This window comes from Podarcis bocagei (assembly GCF_964188305.1).
Source record: "Podarcis bocagei genome assembly, chromosome: 3".
NCBI classification, from domain to species: domain Eukaryota; kingdom Metazoa; phylum Chordata; class Lepidosauria; order Squamata; family Lacertidae; genus Podarcis; species Podarcis bocagei.
The window spans coordinates 84751435-84774614 of NC_138127.1; the positions used below are offsets into that span (position 1 = coordinate 84751435).

At 42.1% G+C, this 23180-nt stretch overlaps 1 protein-coding gene across 2 annotated transcripts in view; it reads left to right on the plus strand.

Annotated features, from left to right (window-relative positions):
• LPGAT1 (lysophosphatidylglycerol acyltransferase 1) overlaps nt 1-23180 on the plus strand; it is a 62999-nt gene that overhangs the window by 27424 nt on the left and 12395 nt on the right. For both annotated transcript variants that reach the window (XM_081186093.1, XM_081186092.1), the window contains 3 exons: nt 2243-2361; nt 7752-7847; nt 9445-9718. In XM_081186093.1, the coding sequence (XP_081042219.1) occupies nt 2243-2361; nt 7752-7847; nt 9445-9718 (489 nt within the window). The remainder of the gene's footprint in view (nt 1-2242; nt 2362-7751; nt 7848-9444; nt 9719-23180) is intronic.

Here is a 23180-nt window from a genome sequence, read left to right on the forward strand (position 1 = left end):
ACATTGTAGAAGGGAGGGTTTGACCACAGAGCCATGGCAAACTTTAAACCCAGCCAGATTAAATATAATTCATTCATTTCTGTACAGGTCACAAGCACTATTGATTCTGTCCTGTTGCTTAGGGCCTTGCCAGGACTAGGTTTTGATCTGGTGGAGTGGATTCTAGTCCACAAAACTTAACCCACTTTTTTCAGACACTGGCCACAGACCACTTTTAACTGGGCCTCAGTGCCATAGCCTGCAAGCCATACCATAATCTTTGGGTTGATTCCATAAAAGGAAGAACCTCTTAAGGAAAGCTAAGCTATGAAATAGTTTGCCACAAGGCAAATGCCGCAGCAAAGAATTTAGCAGTAATCAGATATGGATTAGCTATTGGTAGAAAGTGGTGACAGTAATTGCCAGCTGATTATGCCAAGCTCTGCCACTACCTGCCACTGTTTTGCGACTGGCTTCTCCCCTGTATCTTCCGTTTTCTGTCTGGTGGGCCTCAGTAAGCATCCTAAGTGCCTTGAGGATAGAACATTTGAGAACCCCTTTTCTGGCCTGCCATCATTGTCTTGGTTTTAAGGTGCCACAATAGTGCCTCTGGCTTTTGCTGCAACACACACAGCAACTTTCTGGTACTTGCTTTTGGTTTGTTTGTTAAACTACTGTTTTTAAGCCCACCTTTCTAGAACTGCTTAAGGCAACCAACAATCAACATTTACGGGAACATCATATCTATAAACGCAGAAAAAGCAGTGCAGCAGTCCAAGCTTTCCTACAGAGTAAAACTCAGGAGTGACTTTTTTTAAAAGCCATCAATTCCTCATGCCCCCAAGCTTTCCTAAATAAATGAGCTTTACATAACTGACAGAAAGCCGAAAGGGAAGTATACAATCAGGATTTCTGTTGGAGGTCATTCCACAGCCCTGAGTCACAACTGGGGGCCCTGCTCCAAACACCACATTCCTTTACTTGACTTAATCTGGTCCTTTGATAATGATGACAATAGGCAGATAGAGGTGCTCGCCAAGTTCCCAGGTTATGAAGTGTTCTCAGGTGTTTTGCAATATTGCTTAAAAATGTAAATGGGAATTATACTATTGAGAGGTTTTTTTTTCTTTGCCTGCATTAATAGTACCCGGGGGGGACGGGGACCTTTTACCCAGTGGCGTAGCGTGGGTTGTCAGCACCCAGGGCAAGGCAAGTAATTTGCGCCCCCTAACCCGTGGATTTGCGCCCCCTAACCCGTGGATTTGCACCCCCCTAACCCCCAGATGTTGCGCCCGCTGCGGCCGGGCCCCCCCTGCACCCCCCCACGCTACGCCACTGCTTTTACCTGCTGCCCTTTGCTTCTCTGGCATGACTGCAGTGAGCTGCTGGTTTCCATTAACCACATCCAACACGGCATCCAAACTGTTAAACCAGGACTGGGAAACTTGCGGCCTTCCAGATGTTGCAAGACTACTACTTCCATCACTTCTGTCCCTTGGCCACACTGGCTGGAGTGATGGGAGTTGGAGGCCAACAACATCTGGAGAATCATTGTTTACCCACCTCTGCCTTAAATTATGGTTAACATTAACCACAGTTTGTTTGAACAAACTCGCTTCATAATCCATGGTTTGAAGTTGGCTTGTTTTAAACCAAACATGCTTTACATTAACAAGTAGAAACAGAAGTGAACAGCTTCTGAACTAGTCCACTTTAGAGGAAAAGAGGAGCAGCTACAAGGCCAAGGGTCACTGATTTGTTCTCCTCGTGCAACACCAGGCAATGCCTGATATCCTTTCTGCTATCTAGTGCATTTAAAATTTTCAGGTGTCAGAATACAGGTTCCTGTTTTTGAATTGACACGTTTAAAGTGCCTGTGTCAATTTCATGACGATTCCCCCCCTTAAAGATAGTATGCTCTGTAACTAATATTGTCATCCTTACTTAATTACCAATGTATTGATTAGTGAATGTGTTCTTTCTGATGTTTAATTCGGGAACTGCAATTCAGTTTTATCTTACTGCTGCAGATTTTTGGGTTCTTTATGCTTGTTCTTCTAAGTTTATAAATTAATGTGGTCTGCTAGAATGCCTTTTGAATTGACTGTTTCTATTGTGCTGAAGAAAATAATTTTGCTTAACTCATATATATATATATATATATATATTACATTGGCTTGTAATGACATTTTAAAATATTTTTTAACTTTAAGAAATATGTGGTTTTAAATAAGTTTTTCCTTTCCCTTTCCCCCCAAAATAGTCATAGAATGGGGAGATGATATTAAAACCATCTCAGAAGATGAAGCTGTGATGTTGGTGAACCATCAAGCAACAGGAGACATTTGCACCCTAATGATGTGCCTTCAGGACAAAGGCACGGTATGCTATTTTTGTATTCACCGCTGTTTCATACTGGGTAGGCCATATTGAGAATATGCTCCGAATCATAGCACTGGAGACCACTGCCAAGTCTGGTACCTAGCCCTGAGACTCAAATTCACACCCATTTAATGGATCTAGCTGTCCTCCTTCCCCTGCAGAGTGGCCCAGATCCTCCAGATGGCTGTGCTATAGAAGCAGGGCATACAGACACCAGAGTTGTTTGCAGGGCAGGAATCATTTAGCAATCCAAGTGGCCCAGGAAAGCAGATCAAACTAAGTGACCGAGGAAAGGCACAAAGTAAGAGATGCTTCCCCATGTCCACTTCTGGAGAGGAAAGGAGTTGAAATTGCACAGTGAATGTTACCCAGGAATGGAAAGCAAAGCAGGGGGCATTCAAGGATAGCAAGCATCCTTTTAATTTTGCCTTCATGTACTGTAGACAATGCTTGCTGAATAAAAATGCACTGCGCTGCATTAGTCTTTCATAATAAAATGCTCATAAACCTTGACTGCTATGTTCAGGTGATAAAATGGGAATTATGCATTTCCCATTATCTTCGGTTCTGAAAATGGGATATGGCCTGCAAACAATATTTGTTTAGAAATATTTATGGTCTTTACTCCAATATGGTTGAAATGGGAAGCATTTGATTTAGTGTTTTATTTCTAGTTAGTGCAAGGCTATAAAAGTGAATACATGCCATCCATCCGTTTGTTTGTTTTTTAATCAAATGAATGTGGGTTGAAATAAATTGTTCTGAACATCAGTCCAAAAATGAAATTGCTTCCAGTAGTTTGTGTGTGTGCATGTAATTGTGATGATACCAGAATTCTTAATTAGTCTGTTCAAATGGTAAACCCAGCAGGTTCATAATTCCTGTTTGCATAATGAACCCCAACTTGAAGCCAGTGAAATTTATTACAAGCTAAACTCTCTTTTCTGTGCCTCTGTCATCTGCGTGGAACTCCATCTTATAGCAAGCTCAGATTTTGCCTATTAGTTACCGAAGGAGATGAAAATATCCCATGTTGTACATGTTCAAAGAAATTTTCCTTTTACCACTTTGGTTCTTTTGTCAAAGTGTAGCAAAGCAGTTTAAAAGTTTGGATCAGAAACTATACAACCACCAATCACTTTGGAGAATCAGACATGTTGATTTGCACCATTTCTTTCTTGCTCGTGGTTGGGCATTCTTTTCTCCTCCAGCTAGTTACTACTGACCCCCCCCCCCAGTATCGAATATAAAGTTTCTTTCTTTCTTTTTATAAGTAAAGCACAACTTGACTCAGGTTCTGGGTGGCACTGTGAAGGCGATGCATTCTCTCTGTGTTCAGCCTTTTGCAGTACCTGCATAAATTCCTGCCTGTTGTCCTCCCCAACACCATCTCCACACAAAATTGTAGCATGCGGAATTCAGTTCAGTCTGCATCAAATGCTAGCTAGGAAGCAAACCTGGTACCCCAATGACCCCAGGACAGTGGAACTCAGTAATTTCACGGGGTTAGATGAGATGACCCTCGTGGTCCCTTCCAACCCTACAGTTCTATGGTCTATGTGGCTTGTAGAGTTAATCACCATGAAAGGGTACCATTATCCCTTCTTGATAAGCTGTATTTTGGAGTATTTATCCATCACTGTGTCCCTCAAGAGAAGTTGTCTGGAAGGAACTACTTTTTCAAACAGCAGTTTTTGCACTTTCAGCTGCTGTTACAAGATGCTCCCAGTACAAACTTTGAAGATGGCATTGGTGGGACCGTACATCTCACCATAGATATTTGCAATAGCTAATGAGTACAAGACTACATGTCTTGTTACTACTCATTGGTTTACAGTTGCAGATATGGGCAGTCTGGTGAGACAACAGGTGGTTCTAAACATACCTGGATTTGGCTGTGTACATGCTGCAGTCAGTGTTGCATGCAAACTGACAGCAGTCATTCAGTTGAGTGCTGATTCCTCAGCCTGGATTTCAAAGCAGACAGTGCAACAAACATTATGAAGGCACAGTATGATGGTAGGATCCAACATATCTCACTGTTAAAACATGGTTTTGAAGGGCAAATCACACATAAAACTCCAAGGAGTATTAGTGATTAATTCAAGCAAACTGTATCTTCACAAACAAGACTGAAAAATTGAGACCACCACCACAACTTAGCGCTGTGCTGCTTAGTGTAGGGTGTCCTTGCAAGTAGGAACAGCAAGCTGCAGTAGTATTGTACCTCTGCAAACAACCCAAATCAATGGTGGGTTGTTGTTTTTTACAACTTTCACTTCATTCCAAGGCAATAGGAATAATAAAGGACCTTTCTCACAAGCAGCCTTCTGGCCAATAGGCGTATCAAGGCAGTTCAGGGGGAGATTATCTGGTGGGCTGCTGGTTACCTTACCCCAAGATTCGTTAACTATTTAGGGAGGAAGGTCCTGTTTAAAAGAAGTTAGGTAGGATGAATGAGTATCTGGTGGGAGAAACTGTGATGGCTTGTCTTGAAACGCACTAGGTGTTTGTAAGGTACAGCATATGGTATCTGATGCACTGAGTAACAATTTTTCAAAGGTTATGGAACAAATCTCAGCAACATCCAGAGACACTGAGACTGATCCCTCGTTCGTCTTGCAGAAGTCCCAGGTGGATTGTCTGGGACTCGTAAATGAAAATGATTCTTCACCTTATACCAGACATGAAGCTGCAGCAGCGACAAGGCAGGAACTTGTGAGGGGGAGGGTGTGCCAGAATTTAACAAAGCCCTAAGGACCTATATGCTTTATCAGGAACACAAGTGGCATTTGCAGCACTCAGCACACACTGTTTCTTTGGACTCCCTTGCTAGCCCTCCCACCAGTATCCACTCTGAGAGTCTGTTCAGCACAGCTGGAAGGATTGCAACAGGCAGCATAAATAATCTGCCAACAGAGAATGTTCATATTTGAACCACTCACGGATACCAAAGATGCAGCCAGTGGACCCTTAAAAAATCAGTTGGGGCTTCCCAGCACATGTATCATACACCAACAGCAGAAGCAGCAGACATGGAGCAGGAAGATGAGAAGAAGAAAGGGCCAAACCTTCATCAAAGAGCCATTTTTGAGGAAGTCCTAATTGAAGTCAATAATGAACAAAACAAGCATGACAACCCACAGTTAACCATCATGTTAGTTTAATGCACAATAACGTAAAGCTGGTTATCTACAGATACAGTGTTTATTATTTTTGATAATTGCTGAAACATGATATGTTTATATTTCCTGACTTTAAATTATTTTAAGTACAAAAAAGCAGGAAAGGAAGTATAACAAAAACCAAATAAACTTCTAATAATGAAGCAAAAATTGGTTATTTCTGTCTTAAAGTTGCTTAATTAGGCACTCTTTTAGAGTTTTTTAAAAATAAATAATACATTGGATGAGAATACAAACTTTCCATCCATTCCATTGTCATTGTTACTATTTTAAATAATAAAAATAAGTGAAGGAGTCTAGCACCTCTGCAGTTAACTGTCCCACCCCCCCAAAAAGAAATAAATACACTTACTTTCCGGAATTGGGGACAACAACTGGCAGAAGCAGTCTCCACATTGACGACAGCAGCATACTGAGTCTGTCATCAAATAGGAATGGGCATTGTCACTGCTTCTGCTGGTTTGGCTTGTTCCATAGCTGCTGTCTCTGCCTGTGGTTCCATGTTGATCTACTCATTATTGTAAACGAAGCCCACATGAGAAGGATGCCTTGTGATTCGTGGGGTGGAAAAAGAATGCTAAATTCACACTTTTGTTTCCAAGATCTGCTTTCGTGATGTGCACACGCGAAAATTCAGAGGTGCTTCAGAAGATTGTAACACAGGAAAGAGTTTGCCTGAGTTTATAACCCTGGACTGGTAACCTGGCTGCCTGATTCTGAATTATAATGGGTCAGTTCACCCATCTGTAGCTATTAATATAACTAATATAATTTACTGGTATGGCAAAGTTTAAACCAAAATAGATGAACCCATTCCTTGATTAAATACTAGCCATTCGCTCAATGCCAATAAAGCATATAGGGTTAGGACCTTTTGTTTCTCTGGCTCACTGGTCTTTGGTAGTTAGTTTGGGGCCCACTTCTGCGCTGCAACTTGACAGCAACACTAACACCTTACAGATATATAGTGTCCCATTAAGTGGGTCCCTGAATGTGTCCTTGGTATGAAAAGGTTCCAGAATATAGATCTTGCCCAATATTGTTTGCCCTGATTGCCAGCATTCCAGATTAATTTGAGACTGAATGGTTGGGTGTTTGTTGGGTAACTGGATTAAGGGGGAACCTGAATTTTCCATCCAGAAGGTTTACAGCCTGAGAACTATGTAAACACTACAAATTTCCTAGATAGAAACTGCCTACATAAAAAGTATCTTCATATAGGAAGAAGTGTGAAAGGTTCTTTGAATGCATCTGTTTTCACTGCATATTTTTATGTTGAGAAGCTGGTGTTCCCTACACTTCCCCACACTTAACATGTGCAGACAAATAGGTGAATGTGATTAACACATACAACTTACATGGTCTTCATGGCTTTTCTTCTCTTGACCGTGCTTTCTGTGTAGGAAATTTGTAATGTTCCAAGTATGGTGGACGGAACGCATACATAACACTGTTTAAGGTAATATGATGGTAGGAAAAATTTGATTATTTTCTGCCAGTGTCTTCATATTTCAAAACTCCCTTACCTCATTGTACACCTGCACAGATCTTTTAAAATTAAATAGTGTAGATATTCTCCTTCTGAAACAGAACAGTACAAAGAATACAATAGATAATTCATGGAATAGGTGCTGTTCTTGTATATCTTATCATGAGAAGCCCATCTTAGATTTTTCCTTTATATTCTCTTGCTCTCCCTTGCAAGAAAGCAAGCCCATCTGTTCAATCAAACCAATTCAAGGAATGTATTCAGTTGAAAGTAAGGACTATTTAAACTAATTTTTTAAAAGTGCATATGAAAGTCATTGTAAAAGCTTGTTAATTCAGATTGATTGGAAGTGACTGATTTCCCCCCCCGAAGAATCAAATGATTTACCCAATATGTTTAACAAGTAGAGATCAAATCTGTATTTTCCCCCTCTGTAAAATGAAAACTGTGAAGATGCTGGATTGAGTGGGAGTAGAATTCTGAGAGATTATGTTTTTGCAAATAAGACTTTGTTGAAAGGTAATAGTCTTTTAGTGGTTACATCTGTACAGAGTTATTCTCGGTGGCATTTTTATTCAGACTTCTTAGTAAGGAAAATGGTTTTCTGCTAGCTAATGTGTTCTGAAGGGTTACCATGTTTTACTTTGTACATTGCCTTGTTTATTTGTTGTGTTACTTTGGAGTGCACTGACAGGTTCTTGTCTGAACTTCCCCAGGTTGTTCGTAAGATGATGTGGCTGATGGATTATATTTTTAAATATACAAACTTTGGAATTGTATCTCTAATTCATGGAGACTTCTTTATAAGACAGGTAATGGATTTTTTTTTAACTGTATCAGTAGCATCATCTGCTTTCAAAGTGGTCACCCATTTCATCGACTATGCTAGGTAGTCGTAGTGTATAAAAACATTTCCACAGTGTACCTTGGCACAAAACCAACTGTTTATCCCCAAATTAATGTTTCAAAGTTAATATATTATTTAGGAGTACTTTTATCCTACTTGTTCCCCAAAATTATTCAGGTGGCTAAAAGAGAACTGGGGAGGAGAGAAGAGAGAATGCAGGAAACATATGGCAATACCTAAATATATAGTAGTTGAAATGGAATGTAAAGAAATGTCTTCAGGACAATTGAGCCTGCCTCTTCATTCTTGGAAACTAGTCAATACTTTCTATAGAGCAGATGTGGGAAACCTGTGACCCTCCACATAGTGGACTCAACTCCCATCCGCCCCAGTCAGCATGGCTAGTGATCAGGGATAATGTGGGTTGGGGTCCAATGACATGTAGAGGGTCACAGGTTTCCTATCTATGCTATAGAGTCTCTGGGGCTATTTAGGCATGGTGTGAGCAGGCATAAGCCTAGCGTTTCCTCAGGTACAATATTCTTTCAAGCCTAATTGCACCTAATTTGGTGGGGGTATTACTGATAGGACCTTTTGACTGACATAAGCTACAGGTCAGTAAAATTCAGCTGCTTGATCTAGCCATTTGACTAGAATCTGGGAGTGTTGTATAGCTGGTGACGAGAGAAGTATGAAGTAAAAGGTTGTGTTGCTTGTAGGATACATGTCTGTAAGAAATGGCAGCACTGACCCCATCATCATCCTCTGAGATGTGATATAAATAAACAAACTTCCATCAATTAAGTCCTGACGAGAGATGAATGGAGACAAAAACTTAGGGATTACGCAGAAATTGTGAAACTTATCAGAAGAATAAGAAATCAAGATGACATTTTTTAAAAAATAAAAGCATGGAAATGGTTTATTGAATATCTAACAAATTATAAACAGAGAAAAGACATTGGCAGGATTATTGTAATAACCTGCAATTTATATATTCTTTTAAAATAGATGAATAAAAGAATAAGTTAATTTAGAATATGCATGAAATTATAAATTTAAGGAACCGCAGGAAGAGGAGGAAGGAAGTCAAGATTGGAAATGTTAGAAGTAATGTTAAACTATTGAATTGTATTTAAATGAAAACTAGAAATATTTTTTTTTAAAAAAAACTTCATCAACACTATATCATGTTTCTCTATATGTTCGGATTTCAATGAAGAAATGACCCTGCAATTGTGAGTTGGGCAGCCTGGGGGCTCTAGACCAGGCTTCTCCAACCTGGTGTCTTCTGGATGTCCAAAATATCTGGAGGGTACCTCATTGAGGAAGGCTGTCACTGGCTATGCGGAGGGGATTACATTATCTTTCTGATAGTATGTGACAAGAGTATTTACATGGAAATAGGGGTGGGTAGGAATTCTCTCCCAACTCTAAATTCAGCCAAGTGAGATAATTTGTTTTGGGATTATTATTTCTTTTAAGTAAACAACAGCATTATGAAAATAAACTTTCTTAGAAAGTTGTACTTAACGTGTCCCTTTTTATCATTTGCATTTTAGGGAAAAGCTTATCGTGACCGGCAGCTTTTGCTTCTCCAAGAACATCTAGAAAAACATTATAGGAGCCGCGATCGGAAGTGGATTGTATTGTTTCCAGAAGGTGGTTTTCTTAGAAAAAGAAGAGAGACCAGTCAGGCATTTGCCAAGAAAAACAATTTGCCATTTCTTACACACGTTACACTGCCAAGACTGGGGGCCACACAAGTTATACTGAAAAACCTGATAGCTCAGCAAGAAAATGGAACTCTGGCAGGTGGCGATGCTCCAGAAGCAGGTATGGGTCATTTAAACTTTTTATAGAACCAGTTGCCAGCTGATTGGGATCTCAGAATCAGCGTCAGGTCAAAATGAGAGTCAGGTTTTATGTTTTACATAAAAATATTTTTTAATGTAACTTAAAAAAAATAGAATTGGATTTTTTGGACCAAAAATATATAGCACTTCCAAGCAATAGCAAATTCAAGTCATCCCAGAATTAACAAATGCTTTTTTTTTCCCCTTTAAAAAAAATGCCTTAAAATATCTGGTGCTCCTTGGATTACCTAACCACATACATTTAACTGTTCTGGGATCATAAGAGTACTGTATACACCTATTAGTGTAGGAGGGGAAGTTGTGGGTGTGTTAGAGACTGAAGTGCAAATTACTACTTCTATATTGTTGACTTTTCCCCTGTTGTGCGTCTATTATAAGTCTGATTGCCGGAAGGAGAATATATAGCTCTCACCTGCAGCGTTACAGAATTCAAAGTTATTTGCTGTAGGCTGCATTTAAAACACTTCTACTGCAGTCCTTTCCTCCTACCTTACAGGAGTGATATCCACCATGGAGCTTGTAGGCTAGAAAATGAAAAGCACCGACTTTTATCTAATGGAAACAACTTCTTTAAAAATAAGTTTCCGTTACTCCCCTAAAAAGAGAACTTTCTTTTCCATTGGCTATCGGTTTAATAACACTGTCTGGGCATCTTTGTATGAACAAATTAATTCTGGGCCAGGGGTGAAGAAGAAACATGGGCTGAAGGAAGGTTATTTTGTCCCACCCAATTGCAAAGCAACCCCCCCCCCAGCCCACTTTGCAGCCAGGCTTCTCTGGACGCAACACATCCGTTAATTAGCTTTGTGTCTTCAGTTATTGTTGCTGTTTCTGCCCCCAGCTGCTTTACTGTGTTAAGAACAAAGGAAGTCTTTTGGGTGTGTTTATTTGCCTCCTCTATTCCATCACTCATAACCTAGTGCATCTAAAGGACTGCCACCTTCTCTTAGATGGGTTCTTCATGAACTGGGCCCTTTTGGTTGTGCTGATGCTGTAGTAGAATGTTCTTCCCTAGAGGCCTGCGTAGTGTCAGCAGCTGATGAAAACTTGGCTCTTTAAAGAAGTATTTGGGGAAAACCGAACTGATCATCTGTTGTGTTTGCTGATTCCATTATTATGATATTTTATCATGCTGTTTGATGTTGCCTAGATTATTTGTACCTTTGTGCTGCTACTTATTTTGAATTTCCAGAAGAAAACGGGGGTAGAAATTTAATATACATATGATATATTTCGCTCTTGCTATGCTTGTACATTATTTGAGTTACAACTATCCACATACTGGCAGCGTCCAACTTTCCTTTTTCCACCAATTGAGCATATAATGATTGTGTTTTGGCAATTCCTGTACAGCACATTATAGTGGGTGTTACTTGTGCACATTATAGTGGGTGTTACTTGTCATCAGAAAAAGAATTTCTACATTATTTTTCTACATTACTTGTTTCAGAGTGAAGGTGTGTTGAATTTATAGCATTGTTTTTATGGAGCTTTAGAGGTATGCTTTCCAAAATTCAGCTGTGTTCAAAATTAATATGAGAAACTCAGGGAGCTTTTGCTGTATTTTGCTTTGCAAATCAGTCCCTGGCTTTTTGGAGATACAGCAGAATTAAACAAGCAATTTATGTTCACCATGTAAGTGAGATTACTTATTTAAGATCTGAGACTCAGCTGAATTTAGATATCTGTAGGAATGTGAGTTTACAAGGGAAAAGGCATATTCATTCATTTGCGTGCAGTTCTTTGTTACCTGGCCAGCTTCTGGCACACCAAATGCAATTTCTTCTCTCTTGTTTTTTTAAAAAATAATATTTATTAGTAGTTTCAAAGTTATAAAGAAAAAAGAAAAATTAAAAACAACACTGTAGTACATAGAAAGAAAAAAAAGAAACAACAATACAACAAAAAAATATAAAAAGAAAAATGGAAAACACAAGAAAAAAGAAAACAACATAGATCCCAAGTTGCATATCTATAACTTCCATTTGCTTGTTTCATTGACCTCCTCACACCTCCCTTTTTGTATTCTAGTTTAATTAATTGTTTCAGCAAATTCTTTCCATCTTTCTCAATTTTTGTTAAAAAATTTATCTTGACAGTTTAACTTAATAATTAGCTCAGCAAATCCTTACCATCTTTCCCCATATTCTGTTATTCAAATTGCCTTAATTTATTTAACCTTATCTTACCCTAAAATACCTTAAAGCTTAAATCTTAGTTTTCAAATATACATAACTCCTGATATCATTTCTGCTAGAGTCACATAGTTTCATTCCAACATTTTCCCTAATATTCATTAATTTTTAGCCAATTCCCTAAATAAAAAGTTTCCTTTATAAATTTTCTTCCAATCTTCATCCAACGTCTCATCTTCCTGGTCTCGGATCGTGTCAGTCCTTACTGTCCAATCCATCTAGTCCATCAACCTGGAAGCCTTATGTCCGAGGCCTTAAGTCTCTTCCATGTCCCTTCTGCATTTCTTCTTCTTTTTTATACTTGCCCTTTTCCCTGTCTTTTGTTGGTCTCTTTCTTAATTCCTTTCCTTTCTCATTGAGGAGTAGTTCTCTGGGGGGTTCCAACCCAGAATTGTCTCCATCTCCCTTCATCAAACCCACCCATTCCCCAAAGTCCCACTCCCCACAGTCCTTGATAAAATAAAATAAAAAATTAAAAACATATTTCAAGGTCTCTCCAAAGTTAGGAACCTCCTCAACACCAGATTCCCCCTGGCCCATTCCAACTTCAATCTTCAATGATAGCGGCTTATGCTCCTGTAGGGCCTCGGGTCTCTCCATTTGTATTATTTGAGGTGCAACCTCCTCCTCCTCCATTATCTTCTGTTCTTGCCCAGTCAGTACTGATTCATGAGTTGGTCCCTGAATAATTTCTGTATCAATTTTCCCAGTTATTAACCACAACAGTCAAATCCATTTTTTCATTCATCAAGTCCATCTTCTCATGCATCTGTTCCAACAGGGCACTTGTCTTACATAAGGCAAGCACCCAATCTTCCTCCCAGCTCATCTTTAGGCAAGGTCAGAAAAGACTGTTCCCACGGTCTTAATCTCACACCTGTTGAGTCCTCAAGTATACTGCTGCAACAATTTAACAAGCTCCCTCTAGAGGAGACAATTTCTATTTGTATCCTTTTTTTTTTTTTAAGGCAAGTCCAACAAAGGAAAATTACTTTCGTTTTTCAGATATTTTCCGGATATTTTGTTTCTTTAAGATGCAAAAGGCAACATTGGAATCAGCTTGTTTCTCTTCTTTAACTATCTGTCAAAATGTTCCATTCACAGTCAATAAACCTACAATTTCTGTCTCTGACACCCCGTTCCCAGGTTAGAGACGGTGGAAACTCATCCTTCTCGCTCCCTCTCCTGCAGGGGTTAAACAAAATTCCCCCCCTTTTCTCCTGCTTCCAAGGGGGTTTCAGTAGTTCTGAATGAAGGAAATTTAGACTTTTTTGACAGCTTTCCAGGCTTTAGCTTACGAAGTTTTTGCTTTAGTCTATATACAAAAAGCTGAAGGCGGACTTCCTATTTTGAACCTTCCCGCTTCGATGCCAAATTAAGATATTTCTTGATCCAATTTTCCGTTTCTACTCACGGGTACTTGTTTTAAATCCAATTGTCCACAGGAAAAAGTCAGCGCTCTCCGGCAATGGCTGTGCGGCTTCACTCCATGAAAGTAGCAATCAGTTCGCAGCACCGCGCAGCTCACCCCGCTTCAGTCTGGCACCCCAAAAAGGGGTTCCCGGTGAGTGGGGGGGCGCTTCTGGTGCCCTGCCGAACCCCACGTTCGCAGGCTTCCTCCGCCTGGGATTTCTAGTGGGTCCCCGCCTTCGCCGCGGCGGGAAGACCCAGTTTTCACGGAGCTAGTTCCTCTGGTTGGAGGAACTCCGCCATTCACCAATGGCACTGACCCAGAAGTCCGCAATTTCTTCTCTCTTGAGACCTTGACATTGACAGTTGGTCTTGCTCAGTATTTGATGAAGCATATTGTAGTTGCTTGGCAGTTTCATTGGTCTTGCCAGCAGTGTCCTGTCTACAGTCCTTCCTTTCGTTATTTTATATAACTCTACAGGATATCCTAAATCTTGTCAAGAATGTGGTGCATACATAGCAAATTCTTTGGTATTCCTCAGGGTGAAAGTTTTCTGTTTTTCACCTGGACAGCATTTTACAAGGTTATAGTGTCTGATTATATGTAAGTTTGATTTTCACACACCACTGCTTCAAGGTTTATATTGTTTTTTAATGGCAATGTGTACTAGCAGAAACTTTATCAGAATACTGGACTTCGGCAGTATAAGCAGTTTCCAGTTGTTGTCCATTTTTTAAAGAAATGCCTTTGTGTGTCACGATATATTTGGGCCCTTTATTTATTTATTTTTATCTTTATTTATACAACAACAAAAACACACAAAAAGAAACACATATACAAAATTACACACAAATTACAAAAATAACCATAGACACATAATTTTCTTGGCAAACAATAAAACATCTATTGGTCTTAACACTAAAGACCCAACTTCCCGTCTATTCCATATTTCAAATTCATATTACTTATTGCCAATACACATTTTCATAATTAAACTTATTCTCAATAAATCTAATTTCTTCTATCTACCTAGGTAGCTAGGTAGCTAGGTAGATATTTGGGCCCTTTAAAATGATCGCATTGCAGAGTCAATTTTCAGGAGCACGTTTCTGCTAAAGATTGTGATTACTGATTGTTGTAAACCTGCTATTGGAGTATTGTGTTTATGAATTATTCCTGATGTGTTAGAAAGTCTCATTAGTAACATCCTCATTGGATCAAAATGGGCTTGCAGGTACCTTAACATTGAACCTGAGCAGTTAAGTGTTCAGTGACAGAGGCCTAATGGAATGAAATAGTTGAAGTTCGCAAAAAATTGTTGCAATGCACTACTTGCTGATAACTGATGAAAGTTTTCATTAATGTAGATAATGAACAAATCTCATTTACATAGATCGGCATGTGTTATTTATTGAATTATAACCTCATATAATAGAACTCTGATGTCATTTTAAAGAAGTGTTTTCTTTTGTGTGCAATAGCTGACCCAGTTTAAATTTGTGAGTTTGTTATATACTGCACACAGATGGAAGCATAGATGCCTCCTCACCCTTGAACATGCTGCTTTTTGCCTCATTCTAGTTTTGGCCAGGCTTAATTGATTTAAAATTAATTGTTTACCTGTATGAACCCAGCCCTAGTTGTTCTGTATAACCATAGTACCTTTTGTTTATGTTTTTAATCCTGCAAAGAGCACCAGCCCAATATTTCTAAGTTACTTAGGGCTGGAATTAGCCTATGAAGAGGAACCAGGAGTGAGAAGTAGAGATTGTATAAGAGATGGACAGTACAGGAGGTGAAGGAGTAGGAAATAAGAAGTGGGCACAGTGTCTGAGAAATCTAAATTAATAGGGAAACATTCAAGTCACTGCTACAATGTGCTACTGCCACCTGTAGAACAAATGAATGGAATATCCAGTCTAAAACACCTGTACAGTATTACCTATTTTGGTCTATAGGCAGCAGCAATATGCTATAACAATTCCTTCCTGAATTGTATCAGATGGGGCTAAGATGTGCCCGGCTATTTGTTGTTAATACTTTAGAGCTTTCATTTGAAATGCAGTGTTAAATATTGCTGGGTTTTAATGATAAAAATTGGGTAATGATAGACAAATATTGGATAATCTGCTGGCTTATTTATATTCATCAAATTGATGTTTACCCATTGAATGTGGGTAGAATACCTTTTGTAATCTTCACTGCAGTTCACAACTGAAGGGGTGTCTTGTTTGGTTTATGTGGGAAGATAAATATGCTCTTCGCTTTAGATTTGGAGTTTGCTTTTTCTGGTCTGTCAGCATGCATAACCAGTGAATCCTATCCTGCCTCTAGATATCCAGCACAGCCCACACTGCGTGCTTTTAAGCTTTTAGGTCCCACAAAATGAGAAACAGAGTTGAGTGAGACCCTATCTTTTTATTTCAACCAACTATTATTATTTTAAAATCTTTTCATCAGGTTGCATATTCAGAGGGGGAAATGATTTTGAAACATACTGGATCAGATCACGAATCCGCCTTATAGTCCAGCATTAGACTAGACATTCACTTCCGCGAAACCCACAAGAAGGGCATGATGCCAGCAGTTCTGTCACTTTGTCAATTCAGTGTTTATCCCACAATACTTTGGCAGATTTTTAATATCAAGACACAGGAATTTATTTAAATCAAATGCTTCCATTTAGATATCTAAGTCTGAGCTATACTATTTAGTGTCAGGTGGGCTTCCCTGAGACAAGCAATATAGCTATTATTGCTGTATTTAATAAATACTACACTTTTTCTGCTCTCCCTTCCATAGCTATGACACCCAATTATATTGGTGGCACAAAGATGCCTTACTTTTCTGGTTGCTAAACTTCTAAATGGAGAATGTGTATGGGTGTTATATATTGGTTTGTTACTTGGCTGGGATTCGTGTAGCCCAAAATGTTATCCTCGAACGGGTAGTATTGCTAAAAGACGTTCCTTCCTTTTCTGTTTCTTTGATTGCTGTGAGTGTTGTGAGAATTTGCCTTGGCACTGGATGAAAGCAGCCCTACTGAAGAGCCCATTCAGAACTGCTAGGCCAAGCTATTGCACTTGGCAGCCCCTGACTGCAAGGAACCCAGAGGGAAGGAAGGGCCTGTAGAGAGTGATAGATAAATACATGCCGCAGCCTGCAGGGTTTCCATTCAAATCCCCGTGGGCTAATTTACTTGCTTCCAGAGGAAGCAAAGACTAGGAGTATTCTCGAGTGGAGCAACACTGTTAAAAAAAAAAAAATCTTTTTAGGTATAGTCTCTGAAGTATTTACAAAATTGTATTTCTTCTGGTAGCACAACTGGGATTTCTTCAGAAGCATTAGTCTCTGATCTGCTCTTTACTCTGGCACTTTTGTGGTAAAAGCTGGAGGCCAAAGAGGTGAGCTAGCTCTTTTGTCTCCTTCAGCTCTGATGCCATAGCACAGGTTTGTCTTGGGCTCAGAGGCCTAAGGTCTAAGGACATAATAAGGGGGTCTATTGGTTTGCTTTTGCTTTTGTTTTATTCTGTATTTTGTGTTCTCATTTTATTTGTTTATATTGTGAACCTCCCTGTGATCTTTGGACAAAGTGTGGTATAGAAATGTTAATAATAATAATAATAATAATAATAATAATAATAATAATAATAATAATATAATATACCCTACAGTGAGGTGGTCTGAAGTGGAAGGATTGGGGGGGGGGTGATGAGCAGCCTTGGCCCTCCTTTTGTCCCAAATTAATTTTAAGTACTTCTTTGCTGGACTGAGGAGGAATAATTGGTGAACCACTTCTTTCCATTCATCTCTCCAAATTTTGGGCCTTAAGCTGGCCAAGAGTAGCACATACCCCCAAGCCTTGTCCAAGGTTTTTTGGACCCTCCCAGGTGTTTTGGGAGGAAGCAGGCACGGGTTCATTGTGACCCACCTCTATTTGGGACCTATGGCAGGGTTGCCACATGTCCGTTTCCCCCCAGACGTGTCCTCTGTTTTTAGGGTAAAGATTCCAGGCGGGTTTTAATTTTTTTTTGCAAAATGTCCAGGTTTTTTATGGCAGCATCATGGCGACAGCGGTAGCGAGGTGGAAGCCTGTGTGCCCTATACTCCATCACCCACACCAGGCCCACATTCTGGCTTTTGCCTCCTGGCTCGTTTGCTCTCCTCTTTCTCCTCTGAGGCTGTAGCACGGCGGGCAAGGCCGCTGCAGCACTCAGGGCACGATTGCTAAGGGAACACCTGCCTGCGCACTGAGAGGAGGAGGCAAGCAGGGGCAGGAGAAAGGAAAGGTGAGCGCGCCGAGAGACATGGGGCAGCAGTAGAGCGTGTCTCTGTGCTGCTCGGGGCGGGTATGCACACGCACACACACACACCCACTCCAGTGGCAGGGTGAGGGGCAGAGGACAAAAGCAAGTCTAGAGTAAGAGACTAGGATGAAATCCACTGTTTCCACAACTTCTTGTTGTGAGCTTTCTATGGGTGAGTTGAGGTTTTGATTGGACCCTGGCTGAGAACCCAAAGGCTGAAAGGGAGGGTGTGTTAGGAGGAAACTGAATTGGTATTGATTTATATGTATTAATAGTAATAATAATAATAATAATAATATAACAACAACAACTGTCTTTTTCCAATCTTTTGTTTTAATTGTTGTTGCTTCAGTTTTTTGTACACCGCTTAGAGTTTTTTGTAATATATTAAATGGCATAGAAATTAAATAATCAAAAAAGTATGCTTTGTAATTGCAAAATAAACTGGTGGGCAATCTGACCTTTTAAAAAGACCTTGCAAGACTGAAGCCAGGGCACCCCTGGCCCTCAGAGCATAAGAATTACCTCATGCAAGCAGATGCAGCCTTTGAGGGAATGGTCATGGCTCAGTGGTGGAGCATCGGCACAAAGAAGACCCTTGGTTGTGTCTTTAGCATCTTTCAGCTAGGGCACGAAAAAATCCTGTTGTCAACACCAGAAAGCTGCTGTATAAAGAGCTGCCGCCCATTTTCCCCATGTATTGAGCCACGTGCAGCACCAGATCAGGGAAGAATCTTCTCTCTCAGGCTGGCCCAGGCAGGAAGGGGTATAAAGCACTTTGTTTTTCAGCTGACTCTTTTCCAAACCACAAGGTCCACCTGATTCTATCACAACTTGCCTCTGTGGTCTTGTTCCCTGGTCCAGCTTTCTGGATTGCCCTCAGGTACTGATGGTCATGGAGTCCCGACTCTCCAGGCCACTCATTGCCTGTGGTCCAGCCTTGACATGCCACTGGTCTCATAGACAGCACTGAGCTAGATGGACAAATGGTCTGACTCTGTATGAGCCAGCGTCTTACGTTCGTGGTCCCCATCACTGCACACTAGGACACAGATATTCCTCTGTTTTCAGAAAAGAGGAAGAGCGTGGAAGAACAGTTCTTTTTGCTTATCTAGTTGGGGAAGTACAGTAATACAGTGTGGCTATGGAGCTTGTGCATGTGTGCTCTCTCTCTCACTCTTCCCCTTTCGCCTCTGGCAGAGACACAATGTGCAGATCAGGTCACTGGTCAGGGCACATCAGCACACTGTAGCTATTGCTTTTATAGCGGCTCCCTCAGCTGTTTGCAGAGTGTGTACGTGTAGGTTGGAGCTAGTGCTGCTTGCAACATCTCCTTTTCTATCTTCTGGTTTTAAGAACAGAAATGGAGAGAGCAATGAGAGCTACTTCCTTCATGCTGTAATTTCTTTCTGCGATACAAGGTAGCCTATACTGGCTTCCAATGTGTGCAGATGATCCTTGGGGGAATTACGGGTTTAATTTTCCAGGGTTGCTTGAATATCAACATATATAGCAGTGTTTCCCAACACTAGTGTGCCGCGGAACGTTGCCTTGTGTTCCGTGGGAGGGAGGCGGGTGAGTCGGGCGGCGGCGAGCACACGCGGGGCAGCGAGCGAGCTCCCTCCCACATCCCATCGCCGCTCGCTTCGGCCGGCCTACTGGAGGAAGGCGCGAAAACCTTGCGCATGCGCAGGCCTTCCGCCTGCGACAGCCCAGTAGGCCGGCCGAAGCGAGCGGCGATGGGATTCGGGAGGGAGCTCGCTCGCCGCCCCGCGTGTGCTCGCCGCCCGACTCGCCCGCCTCCCTCCCACGGCACACCAGCCTACCTCCGTGGGAGGGAGGCGGGCGAGTCGGGCGGCGGGCGGCGGCGGCGAGGAGAGGCCGCCCAGCGCGGGGCTCTCGCCGTCTGCCTGCCTGGCTGCCTGCGAGCTCGGTGGGCAGCGCTTCCGTCCACAGCGCCCGCCTCGCGGCTCTCATTCCCTGCCCCTGCCAAAGCTCACCCAGCCAAGCCGCGCTCTCCTTCCTGCCTCGCTTTGCTGCCTCCTCCCCCCCACCCCCAAAGCTTGGAGGTTCCCCGGCAGGAAGGAGGGAACTTAATCCTCTCCAAGGGCTGCGGAAAGCAGACATGCAAATGGGGGCTTGCCAGCTCTTCAAGCGCCGCCGGCTTTCTTTGGGAATTACCGCCCGCCGAGCCCGGTAACGCTGACAGGCCGAGCCGCGGGGCTTGGCAGCGCAGCCGGCAGAGTGTGGGAAAGGGCGGCCGCCACGCGTCGGGCAAGGCGAGACTCGACGGGGAGGACACCGGCAGCAGCGCCCCCCCCCCAGAAACCCGCTCCGGGCAGGTAATTCACAGAGAGTGGACAGAAGGAAGCCTTAAAGGGCTTCAGCCTCCCAGAGTGGCGGGGAATAATAATAATAATAATAATAATAATAATAATAATAATAATAATAATAATAATAATAAATTGACAGGTGGTGTTTTTCTAGGTGAGGGGGTGGGGACTGTAATAACAAAAAAATCAGCTGTATATCAACCGCTGTTTTGCAATGAGGAATTGCAAATAAGGAAGATCAAAAGGAGAATGTTTTTTTGGGGGGGACTCTCTTCCTCTTCCTCCTCCTCCTCTCGTTCTTGCTCCTCTTCCTGGCAAAAGGGCTGCTGAGACCCCTTCTCTCTTGGGTGCCGGTGGGTGCTGTGACGTTGACGCTGCTGTGGCAAGTGCCTTTACTTAGCAGAGTGCATTCCCCTTTACACAGGAGGGGAGGGGAAAAAATTGAAACTTACACTTTCGTGCGTCCCTCCCGGCGCGACGCTGCGCGCTGACGTCACGGGGCTGTAATGGTGGTGTGCCTCGAGATTTTTTTCATTAAACAAGTGTGCCTTTGCCCAAAAAAGGTTGGGAAACACTGATATATAGAATGGAAGAAGTGGTAGCCAGGATGAAACCTGAAACAAAACAAGCAGTCCCTGGAGGGAAAAGTTGATGTAGCTGGCTGCTAAGTCCAGCACACCAGGGTAATTGGACCATTTGCTGAAGAGAAACTCTCAGTGTCTTCTAATGCAGAACAAAAGTATTCTAATTGGAAAGATCAAAATAGCTTGGCTGCTTGAGATCTGTGTGTCAAAATTGTAAGGAAGGGGTTTAGGAACCATCTCTTTCCTGTTGCAATTTATTGAAACAAATCAACCTGTCCTTTGGCTTAAGGTTTCTCAGCAGTCCATTATATGCATAAGAAGTATGCCTTTCAAAGGCATACATGTCACAGAGTTACGGGCCAGTGCACTATGTGGAGAATAAAGCATACAGTTAAAATGTGACACATGATTATATTACAGTGGACGCTCGGGTTGCAAACGTGATCCATGTGGGATGCACGTTCGCAACCTGCAGTGGTGCGTCTGCGCACGCGCAAGTTGCGATTTGCTGCTTATGCGCAAAGCGCGAGTGCCGAAACCCGGAAGTAACCCGTTCCGGTACTTCCGGGTTTCGGCGGTCTGTAACCCAAAAAACACAACCTGAAGCATCTGTAACCTGAGGTATGACTGTATTTTAACGGCTGCTTTTGTCCGTAGTTTTATGTCTGCGCACTACAGGCGGTGACAACTTTGTGTGTGTCCAGTTGACACACGACTGCCAGTGAAGCGGTCCTTTTGGACCTGGTAGAGGGAAGAACGGTGGACAGAACAGGGCAGCGAGGGCATTTGTGCGCTCTGCTGACACATGCGGGGGCCAGTATGGAAGCCCCCACGCACAATGGTTGCCACCTGTATTTTATTCTCCTCCTGTTTTGTATTTTTTATGGTGGTTGAGTTATTTTGTGGCTAAGATACCTTGAATGCTATTTAGCTGAGAGGCAACATATAAACCTTTCAAATAAGTTAGCCAATTAATTTGGGTGAAAATAAAACATGCTTAACTTTATCTCAGTTGTTCTCTTTCGCTCTAATATTTTCATGGTAGTTTTGTCATCACAAACCAGTTTGGCATTGTCAGGGGTTCAGGAGCAGAGGCAAGGGCAAGGGAGGAAACAGAGAGCGAGGGGGAGGAGGCAGAAGAAAAGATGAGTGATGACGACGACCCGAGATCTCCGAGTCTTTCCAGTGAATCGGAAGATTCACAGAAAGGAGCACCAGTGGCCAGGGCAAGGGGGGAGCCTAGGGGGACACCCCAGCAAGATAGAGCCAGAGGGGACTCAGAGGAGAGCAGTTGGAAATCGGGACCAGCGTCACCGCCAGAGAGCAGGGAAGAGGAAGGGAGCCAGGGATTAAGCGCTGGCAGCTCACAACAGGGGGGAGGGCATGAGTCAGGAGTGGCCACACCTCCATCGGGGAGCGAAGAAACGGTCAGACGGAAAGTGGAAGGTTGGGCGCGCGCGCCAAGTTCAAATGCACAGGAAAGTGACGCAGTAGGCAGCCCTGAAAGAGAGCCAGGTCCTAAAGCCCGGCGCAAGGAGACAGGAGGGTCCGGGGGGTCGGCGTCAGAAGAATCCAGGAAGGAAGAGACCCCGGGGGGCAGAGGGACCCAGAGGAGAACAGTCAGGCGGAAAAGGTGGAGCAGGGCTAGGATATTAAGTTGGTGCACAAGGGGCGGAGACTCAGACGGAGCTTCGCCGATCTAGCCACTAGACGTAGAGTTGCACGCAGTAGCTTGAGAATGGAAACTGTAACTCAATAAAGACTTTTACTTAATGATCGCTGGCTAGCGTGATCCTCTGTGAGCTAGGATCTGGAAGCAACTCTGACAGGCATACAGTACTTTGGTTCTTGTTTCTATGAAGACTTCCTTTCTTAGGTATGATGATGGTTTTTTCCTTGGCGTTGAGAATCTCCTCTAGTCATTGATTGTGAATATATGGTTTCCTGTGATTTAAAACTTCTACTTAAATAGTAATGAAGTGTTAATGTAAATGGGCTATAAATTAAAATGTGTATCTATATATTGTTGTGTTAAAGATAAATAATAGCCACTATTTTGTTTGCTAAAAAAATATTTTGAAAAGGGCTCTGTCTGCATTGCGAAAGTGTGATGAAGAAGCTTTTGAAAGCTTGAAAGAGAATGAGTAACTAAGAGAAGAAAGGTCTCTAGGCGATGAGAACTTATGCCAAAACAAATATATTAGTAGGTTGCCATGTCTTCTTTGATACTACTTCATACATTCCATGCTGATCCTGGTATTGAAAACAGATTTGTGTACTAAGCCTGTTGAGACCAGACGTTGCAAGCACTTGAAGGCTTCAGCGGTGCACCAGGCGTATGTCATTTCCTCTGCCCAGGGAGAAAGTGCTCCTACACCGAACATGGCACTAGGTTAAGCTTTTTAAGTGCTTGGCTTAATTAGCATCTCACTTGTTGACAGAATGCCAGAAATTTAATGGGGTACCTTTAATGCTTATTGATAATTTAAATCATGTTGGTTAGGGCATGGTGCTGATAATGCCAAGGCTGCAGGTTCGATCCCCACACGGGACAGCTGCATATTCCTGCATTTCAGGGGGTTGGACTAGAT